Source organism: Fulmarus glacialis, unplaced genomic scaffold (genome assembly GCF_000690835.1).
Source record: "Fulmarus glacialis isolate BGI_N327 unplaced genomic scaffold, ASM69083v1 scaffold25982, whole genome shotgun sequence".
In the NCBI taxonomy this organism is placed as follows: Eukaryota; Metazoa; Chordata; class Aves; order Procellariiformes; family Procellariidae; genus Fulmarus; species Fulmarus glacialis.
The window spans coordinates 14,707-25,093 of NW_009197570.1; the positions used below are offsets into that span (position 1 = coordinate 14,707).

Here is a 10,387-nt window from a genome sequence, read left to right on the forward strand (position 1 = left end):
TATTAATTAAGTTTGAATGTTTTCAATTCTCCACTGCTCTTTAGATGTTATCGATATGACCACAAGAGGGAGTACTGCTGTTTAGAGAGTACACAGTGATTCCAAGGCTTTATGGTACCTCTTTGCTTTAATCCTGAAGACTATATTCAGATGTGCCTATGCAATTTCAGTTCAGTCTACCTAAGTTTATAAAACCTAGGAATAAAATATAGTAAGAGTTTGCAATTTAAAAGACTTTAGAAGAATTTTGTATTTCAGGATAAAACTTAGCTTAAACAAGCAAGTGAAGTAAGGAAAAAAAATGGGTATTTTATTGTTTAGCTCCTTTCCTGAGGTTTTCTTCTGTAATCTCATATTGGTAGCAGTAGGTGTTTGAATGGTCACAATTATAAAATAGTAAAACTGTTCTTTATATGCGTATGTAGCTGGACTCTGAAGTCCAGCTCACATTAAACTCCTGTGGAAGAGTTCAAATTAAGTAGCAGTTTCCACGTCATGTCTTTAACCTACTTTAGCACTTTAACATTTCCTTGATTTCACTTATCTGTTAGTTCTATACTGTCTTATTATTTGTGTAAGACATATAACATTACTGCAGAGCAATATGAATATCTAAGTATCTGGAAGCAACAGTGGTGAACTGGTGAATAATTACCTATTATCACTATTTTTAATTCTGATTGAAGTCTATCACAAGTAAAGTAATGGAATTATTTGATGAAATCATTCCTACCTCTTCCCCGCTGTACTGCTTCAAACAGTTAAGAAAATAATATGTATTGGAAAGCCAAAATGACAACATCTCAAAGTCTTCTGAATGTTCCTGAAAATGATGAGTAACGCAATCTTACAAGGGTACTGCCTGATGAAGTTACTTTAATAACTAAACTTAAGACCACTATAGAATTGGTATAATAGAGCCCATATATAGCAGAAGGAGCATACAGCATCTATAACATGCTAGCTGAACAAATCATGCTGTGTTTTCATGCTAATATACACATAGCAAAGATCCTTCTTTTATCTGGTAAACACTATTTAAGTCTTCTTAAATGACAGACTGGCTAAATAAGACCGAAACAAACAGTTTTACACATTTCTATGTATAGTGTTGTAGTGTACCAGAGGCCTTCCTGCAAAAAAGTGTGAACAATGCCTGTATACACAAACAAAACTACATATAAGCACAATTCTAACTATGTGTAAGTATGTTTTATTTTTGTTAGCTAAGTAAACACAAGCTTTCCTAATGGATAAACTGTGGTATAAATTTGCTTGTGAACAAACTATAGGCATTCTCTATACCACAAATTCAACTGCATAAACCATAGTCCATTCCTGCCTGTGCTAGAAAGCATGCCTCGTGTTTTACTGCATTATAAATCCACAATAAAGCATTCACATAGCTGAATTTGTAATGTAGATGAGACAACCGGTTAATAATTCTTGTTTATAACTTGATTTTGAAAACTGGCTGGCAACATAACTTTAATCGTTTGGGTACTAATGCTGCAGTACCAAATGACATGTCAAAAAAACATTACACTAGTAAAACAGCAGTGTAAAATCCTCTTAATATTCCGATACTTGCCTTCTGCCAAACATACTAACTTTCATTTCTGCCTATCCGACTTTTACCAGTGATGAAAGCACAGGTGCACCTCACCTAATTAGCTACTCATGGTAAAATGTAAAATACTTTAAATGATTCTGTCAACAAGCTCTTCAGATAAAAATAATTTCTGTTAATGCATTCTGTGCATTCTGTGTTCAGCACAGTAGAATCTTACCTCTCGGCTTAACAGGGATACTACTACAAACTTCAAAGAGAGTGTCACTAATTATTATTATTCTATTAGAGGAATACTAGCCAATGAAAGTGTGAGCGTTCCCCAGGTATTATGCATGCATCTTGTAAACCTTACATTAAAAAAAAAAAAAAAAATCAAAAAGCACAGTACAACCAAACATAATTCCTACCTTAACAACTTGTTTGATACCATCAATGGTTACATTCATGAAAGATTTCAGCATGTCAGCATCATTCAGATAATCTGCATACCTCACACACATGAATAGGATGTGAGCTGGAAGGCCAGGTATCATATTAACTACAACTCCACGTGGCTTTAAATCTGCATAAAGGAGAGTCATCAGGTTTATTATACAAAAATTCAGTAATTCAATGTATCATTCTGAAAAAGACAAGCACTATGGGGTTTATCTCTTCAGTGACCAGGCACTTGGTAATTGATTTACTGATTAATTGCTTGTTTTTGAAAACTTCTGTAACAGTATTGTTCACGTAAGAGTATTAATTAAGTTTTCCAGAGTAATAGGAGAGTATTGTAGCAAATTCTAAGATTCAGCATGGCCTATGCCAGACAGCACAACTTCAAAAAGCAATTTGTATTTAACTACCCACTGGAGGCCCCACCAAATTCTGGCATTGCTTAATGATACACCTTTGTTCACAAAAATATAAACATTCACAAGGCTGAAGTAGACGACAAGAAAAGGAAGATGATGTTTCCAAGCAGTAGTTTATAAGGGTACTAATGTACCTTTACTAATGTAATGTAGTACCTTTACTAAGGTACTAATGTACCTTACTACCTTTGGTAGTAAGATTGATATTGTGAAATAACTCAGAGGAAGGACAAAATTCCTCTACAAGAGAAACGTGAAAGTACAGTGAAAAGAATGATATGGAAAGGACAGACAGGGGAGTAATCCATCACACATGGATATAAGCCCAATGACTTACAGACTTAGTAGATGACCAGGAAGAAAGTAAATTCAAGTCCCTGGAGCGCTCTTGAGATTTATAGCTTTATAAGTGAATAAATAATAAGAAAGATAATAGAGTCAGCATTATGTAGAGTCAGACAAATGATTTTTATGCAGATAAAGCACTTCTGTATTTGAAATGACTGGCAGTAGAAAAAGAGCAATATAGAGCCTCCAAGTCGTATTAGTGGTAAGAGAGTAGAAAAAAGGCAACTTTGAACATAAGTGAAATATAGTTCCTTCTAGTTTTTGTTGTAGTGTTCTATACTGAATATCATTGACTACTGATAAAATTTGAAGTGTTACTAAAATACCAAGGATCAGATTTTGAACGATCCTTTCTTCGTCCTCTTTTTTGTACTCCATCATTCCAACATACTCCTTGAACAAAGTTGGCACATGAGCTTCAGCTGTCAAATACAAAAGCACTGTTACCTGCAGGTAAATGGCTAAGCTAACATTCACGTTAGAACAAACTATTGGAGAAAAGCAGTTTTCTCTGTAATAAACAGAGCACGGGCCCTGTTCACAGTAACATTCTTAGCTTATTGTTCCAAGCATTATGAGTTAAATAACAGTTATGTTATTGATGTGATTATTTTCACTGGATTCAGTGGAATTACTTGCACTAATAAGACAAATAAACGGTAACAATACAGCTCTACATTAGTCACCTCTGCAACGTTTTGAAGTGTATTCTATAGTGAAGAATTACTTGCTGTATAAGAGCTTTGTACAAACTAACTAAATCAGGAACCATCTGCCATCTGAAGGTCATGGGAGGAGATACTCATCTGATGCAAAACTAACATTCTGCTGGCTCAGAGACAGTTTGTGTGAGGGTATGTATTAACTTTTGTTGACAGAACCTGATGCCTCTGGCGTAATCTTTTATCGTATAGTCTAGGTCCCATATGCACCCATTATTTAGCTGGGAAAAAAACCATACAGGAAAGGGCTTTTGTTGATGGTTCCCTGGCACTTTTTTCTGAGGTTTTAAAATTTCTAATGCCACCCCAAACCCTACCTTTTTCTTTTTTTTAAATATACTTTCTTTCAAACACACACTGAACATCCAAATCCGTATTTAAAAAAATAAAATCACGTAACAGTATCTTACTTTTTTCAATAGTCTTGGTAAGAGTTTTGATCTGATCCTCCAATTTTTTTATTATTCTATCTTTCATGTCCAGTTTTTCTTCAAGATCCTGTAATAATCAAAGTTAGTGAGTTCAGAGCAACCACCACTAAAAAAAGTCTTCTACTGTTACATGTTATTGCCACAATTAAGGAGCACTATGATGTGCTTTTACTTATATTTGGTGGAAGAAACATGAAACCTTCATATCTTTTTTCTCCCCCGGTGAATTGGGAAAACATCCTGCCCATACCAGGAAACCATGATTTCTTTCTTTTTATCCTGCATTTCAGGTACAGTTTCTTAATGACAGTTTCATTTCCTCACCATGTTTTCCACAGTAAGTCGAGTTGTTTCTTGCTTTATCTTGCTTTTTACTTCATCCTGGATTTCATCTTGCATCAAACCATTGCTCAGCCCCTCAATTTCTTGGGTTGTGACTTTCAGTCTCTCTTTTTCTTTTATGTCTATTTCATTCTGTGCCTCATTTGTTCTAAGAATAGATAGATAGGAAACTTTGTCTCTTACTCTTCTTTCGTTAAAGCATTCTTGTATCATACTTGTCCATTACTTATTAACTGTACGCAAGGCTGTAAGGTAAATCTTACATTGGATGTGGTACTTTAAAGAGTTTAAGTGACTCTGTTACCCCAGCTTATGGCAACTACATTTCTTACGTTAAAAAAAAAAAAAAAAGAAAATATTTACCGTCTTTGTGTTCTATCCCCTTCTAGCTCATAATGCAGCCGATTAGACATCTCTTTCATTTTTTTCAGTAGTAATTAGCAACAAAACCCAAAACAAAAGAAAAAGAAAAAAAATCACATTTGCTTACTGTTCTGTACTAGTATTCAGTACATTTCCTCTTACACTCGTAATTTTGTTTCATCCAACGAAACTGAGTGACATGCCCGATAATGTATCGGAGAAATACCTGACTACTCCACACCACACAGAAGATTATATGGGATGAGGAATTTTTTGACACTACTAACTTCCTGCAGTTGGCAGTAAAACTACTTGCAAATTTTAAATCAATTGTCTAGGAAGACACTTCAGTTAGAGAGACTCAGAAACCTCAGCAAAGTATGCTTTCCTAAATTGAGAAGAACTTTCAAACAATTAAATTTAGCAAGAACTTTTCCCTCCATCTCCCACTCTGAATTTTTCAACGCCCTCTGAAGTCTACCTCATAGAGTATGCCTTAAGTTCCAAAGCATCTTTCCTTTTTATGACTGTTCCCAAAGGGCATACTCCATTACACATATTCTTAGCAGAGCCCTACTGAACACACTTGCAGACATCCAAACCATAGCACTGAATGACCTAAAAAAGGTTGAAAAAAGAAAAAATATACATACTTGCATATATTTTATTCTTCAGTAACGGAGATATAAATTATACATTTTTTCATTGTGTTTCTTACATTTTACTAGCAAGAAAGTAAGTAATACAGCAATGAAGTTATCATGTAATATTGCTTCAGCTTTTAAAAATTCAAATATAGGGAATTCATCACGTTTATCTTAAACAACTGTAAGACTAGGGACCATATTGGTACTTTACCTTTCAACTTTACAGTGTGTTCTTGAAGACGGTTTTCGAGATCTAATTTTTGATTTTCAAGTTCAGAAACTTGCTGTTTAAGATCTGGGATCACCTTTTAGAGAAAAAGAAGATTTGTGTACTTCAGCACCTTCCTTCTTTTCAAATGTCTGCAATAGTTCCTACAACACTGGAAGACCTTCAACTGCAAATAGTCAAAGACTGGGGAGACACTGTGAGGGAGTACTGCTACTTGCTTCCCTGACTTGTTTAATTTTCCTGGAGGCATCTGCTGCTGGCCACTCTTAAAAATGAAATAGTGAGCTAACTAGATGTTTGGACTGGCCCAGTACTACCATTCTTCTGTTCTAGTTTAAATGAAATTACATCATGGCTTTAATTTCCCTAGCTCCATCAACATTGGGAAAAAACTCAGTATGTTATAAAAGCATTTTTAAAAAATATTATAAGTAACTTTTCCTTATATTTTCAATTTCAGTAACTTTGTTTTGAAAATATTTCTTCAGTTATTTTTCACTCTGCAGAAAAATAATATGGTATATACTATCTTCTGGAATAATAGCACTTCCTTATGTTAGACAGGTTTTTTAATTAGACTCTTAAGCCTTGCCTGCAATTTGTTAGCAACTTGATATGCTTAGCTGCCCTCTGGTGGGGAGAGCCTCAGAGCTGCACAAATCTGTAACTGCCCTAAATCCCACAGGTGTCTGGTTCTTCACTATCAAATCATAGAACTTGTCAACCTGAGAGACAGAAATAGCTTTAAAGAGGCTTCTGAGAAACAGATGCTAACTTCTGTCTTCTGACTACAGGGAAAGAATGAAGTAACTAAATTCTGAACTTGAATGCCTCAGTACAATGGAAATTGAAGCTGGTTGCTGTGAGCTGACCCTGTCTGGCCAGCAGCCAAGCACCCACAGAGATGCTCACTCCCCGCCTACCCCCAACTCTACGCCCCAGCAGAACAGGGAAGAGAATAGGAAGAGCAGAAGTGAGAAAACATCTGGGTCAAGGTAAAGTCAAGATAAAGCCAAACACCCCCTTTTCTTCTTCCTCTACCTCAGTTTTTATAGCTGAGCATGACATTATACAGTAGGGGATATCCTTCTGGTCAGCTCAGGTCAGCTCTCCGGGCTGTGTGCCCTCCCAACTTCTTGCCCACCCCCAGCTTACCTTGCCGAGGTGGGGCAGAGCAGGAAAAAGAGAAAGCCTTGACACCGTGCAAGCTCTGTTCAGCAACAGCCAAACCACTGTCGTGTTATCAATACTGTTTTGCCCACAAATCCAAAACGCAGCATCATATGGACTGCTACAAAGAAAGCTAACCCCATCCCAGACAGACCCAGTATGTTATAATACTGACCCATAGGAAGTTACAGCATCACAAAACTGCTTTTCATTAAGTCTGAAATACCGAAAGTGTTCCATCAGAAAAATATATGGCCTGACCAAAAAATAGCTATTTTTTTTAATTATCAAACAAGTAGTTTAAATTAGGTAGGTATTAAAAAAGGTACGGTGAGCTAACTTTCTGGTCACTGCTAAAACTCCGATTCTTTTTTTAGTTAAAATTCTATGTAAATAAAAAACCTAAATAAATACTTGTTTCTTCATGACTTCCAGTATGAAGCTGCATATCTGTAGAAATTATTACACCCCTCAAAAGTTCCTTGCATTGTTGAGAAACTGCAAAAAGCACAACCAAAATATTTGTATGAGCTCAGCAATGGACATCCTGGCAACATTTTGAAGTTCAAAACATCTTTTATAAAATCTGAATATTCAGCCACATAAGCGTACAAGGGTTCAAATGCATTCTAAAGACTCTCAGTGTCTTCCTAGCTATCAACAAGAGAAGCCAAAGCCTGTGCGTGCACTACGCACCAAGCCAGAGTTTGTAAAATGGTATTTTGCCATTCTATGATTACAATCAAACCTCAATTCAGGTTTACGCAAAACAGAAGGGAAAAAGCCTCTGTGAGGCTGCCCCAACAAGCTGTACACTCGGACAATAAATTTGGCTGCCTCCTAACACACTACCCCAGCATGCAGGGGAAGAGTCTGTATGGATGTGCAATCTTAGATGACCGTATCTGTTCAAACCTTGAGATTTCAAAGACATGAACGCAAGATTTTTGAGGGCTTTGTGCCACAAAGACATTTGGATTGTATTACTAAGTAACAAAAAAATACTTTGCTTTACTACACCTTGGTCTTACCAGGTTTTCTGAAGTTAGCCTGCTAACTTCAAGTCGAATACCATCATTTATGTCATTTTCCTCTCGAAATAATTTTTGTAGATGATTAATATCTTGGCTAAGATGTTCAATTTTAAAGTTCAAACCTTCAATCTCCTTTTCATATATTTCTTTCTGAGACTGGAAATGACTTTCCAATACTCTGTTAAAAAAAGGAGAAAGAACATGGCAGATGTCGTACGACCTCAATGCAATGGGTCAAGTTTAAAACAAAGTGAAAACAAAGTACTGTGGTTAACACGCAGACAATTCCATTACATCACCTGTGCATTAAGGGAGTTGAACGTTATGCATGATATCTCAGAGGAAACACATTTCCCCGACTGACACATACACACTTATCTCACTGACTTAGTAAAAGTTTGTTAAAGTGATTTTAAGCTGCTCAGCCAGTCATATAATGTAGTGTTTGTTCATTTCTTAAACAAATCTTCAGTATTGCACTGTCAAATCAGTTACTCACTGATCTTTCTGTTTATTTTCTAGATCACAGCTTGGAGTTATGAAAACATTGAAGAACTGAACTAACCTTGTAGCTTTTTTCAATCCCTCGTAAGCAAACCAAAGTTCCCCATCCTCATTTAAGTGTTCCAAATCCTCCGTAGAGAGTCTAGGATACAAGGCAGTATCATTAGTGTATAGATGAACAAAATGCATTTCTTAAGCTTTTTTAAAGAGACCTCAGAACAAAATTACCTGCTTCTTACATCTTCAAAATCATAACTTTCAAGAAGCTGTTTTGTAACTTCTGACATCTTTTCTGGAAAAAAAGTTCACTACATGAATAATTTTCTCTGCGCATTTCAAATGAAATTTGATTATAAAAATCAAACCAACCTCTTCCTAAATCTACAAGTTTCTTTCTTGGTACTCAGTAAATACATCTGATTTACTACAAGAATATGATGAGGGACTTAGGTATACCACCAATATTGTTTTTTTTTCTACACACATCAAACTTTGAATGCAAAGTTACATCTTTCTGTTCTGAATCTGGACAACTGCTAGAGTTGTATAGATAATGTGTCATCATCTAGGGCAAGGTTACTACATTAAATGCTGCAGATACAGATTTGCTCTATGGCATTGTTAGCACTGAACAAAGTGCGCAACAGTAGTACTTCTTATTAAGCACCTTTTCCCAAAGAGAACCCAACTCAGCAAGTTATTTAAGCATATTTGATGTTTATTGGACCTAAGGCTAAAGATAGCATGAATGAAAGCTAGATAATGTATTGTTTCCATATTCTTGGGTCTCTACAAGCTACTTGTTAAATTTTAAGTGAAGTTTAAATTATTAGTATTGATTTTTAAACACAAAGGAGAAATGTTTGAAATCAGAGTTTCTTCAAAGGGGTACCCCAGGTCTCAGTATTCAGCGATCACTTTGTAGAACTCGCCTGTTGGCTTTTTCCCCCTTGCAAGTAAAGGTATGAACAGAATGAAATCACTACGAGATGGGAAAGAGAACTGGGTTTTTGTCAAAGCTAACATGGAAGAAACCAATTTAAACTGGCCTGGTTCACATTGTACTTGGTAAGTTCTCTGAATTATCTAGTATGTAGCTTACCCCTCAATTCTCGCTTTTGTGACTGGGCCTGCTTTTCAACATCCAATTTTTGTGTCTGCAGCAGTTCAATTTCCTTTTGCAACTCGGGTATTTTCTGAATCAGACAAAAATTATAGACTGAGACAAGGAGTAAATGACAAGGGCTAAGCATCAGTTAAATCATAAAGATAATTAAAATTGAGAACAAGTTCATATGGTAAAAGGCTTAAAACGTGTTGTGCTTAAAGCATCTGGTTCTCAGGCATCAGAGCAGAACAGTAATGTGATATAGTGAAAACATACGTGTTTGTGTCATGGAACCGATTCAGAGAAAAAAATGTGACTTTACACAAAAGAACTATTTTCAGGTTCAGTTTATAAACTACATTCATGAAAAATCCCCTGAGAAACTAATACTTTCCTGGAAAAAGGAAGAAAAAAACGCATAAATATTCAGGCACAATTACTCTTCAAAACATGCACTTATTTCTGCGAGCAATAACTTACTCATATTGTGTACTACATGAAAACAATGCAACATAGTGGTGTATCAAATACAGCTAATTAACTATAACTTCTTCTAAAAATGCACAGGAGATAAAAAAATTAGTGAAGATAATGTATAAATGAAACACCCACATTCTCTACTTGCTTTATCTAGCAAGGACTCCAAAATGAAATGCATCATACTTTACCTGTGCTTGTTTTGTAAGTTGTCCTACTTCCATTTTCAAGCCATCCTGAATGACAATTTCTTGCTGAATTTGATATTGTAGCTGAGTTTTTTCCACTTTCAGAATCTTAATTTCTTCCTTGAGTAATTCAATCTCCTTTTCATAGTCCTGCTTCTGATTTTGGAAATTTTTCTCAAGTATCCTAAACAAGACAACGAAAAGGTGGTTTTGTTTTCCTAAATTTGTGAGTGAAAGAGTGGGCTTTGGTTTTTTTTTTTAACTGAAGGACATGTTTCATGGAAGAAAACTTAAATGAACCATAATTACTTGAAAATGCTATCCTACATCCTCAGAATCAATCTACAAAATGGATGATAATGGGATAAATGAGAATGTCCCTGGATTTCCCTAC

The 10,387-nt window shown here is 35.6% G+C and overlaps 1 protein-coding gene across 1 annotated transcript in view; it reads right to left on the bottom strand.

The window, feature by feature from the left end:
• Positions 1-10,387, bottom strand: part of LOC104072973 (unconventional myosin-Vc-like) — a gene marked incomplete at its 5' end in the record, with an annotated part of 25,660 nt that overhangs the window by 3,618 nt on the left and 11,655 nt on the right. Inside the window, 12 exon segments of the mRNA XM_009572602.1 lie at positions 734-823; positions 1,981-2,135; positions 3,105-3,200; positions 3,911-3,998; positions 4,256-4,421; positions 4,637-4,699; positions 5,494-5,588; positions 7,714-7,894; positions 8,282-8,362; positions 8,449-8,512; positions 9,323-9,416; positions 9,997-10,177. Coding sequence (XP_009570897.1) covers positions 734-823; positions 1,981-2,135; positions 3,105-3,200; positions 3,911-3,998; positions 4,256-4,421; positions 4,637-4,699; positions 5,494-5,588; positions 7,714-7,894; positions 8,282-8,362; positions 8,449-8,512; positions 9,323-9,416; positions 9,997-10,177 — 1,354 coding nt within the window.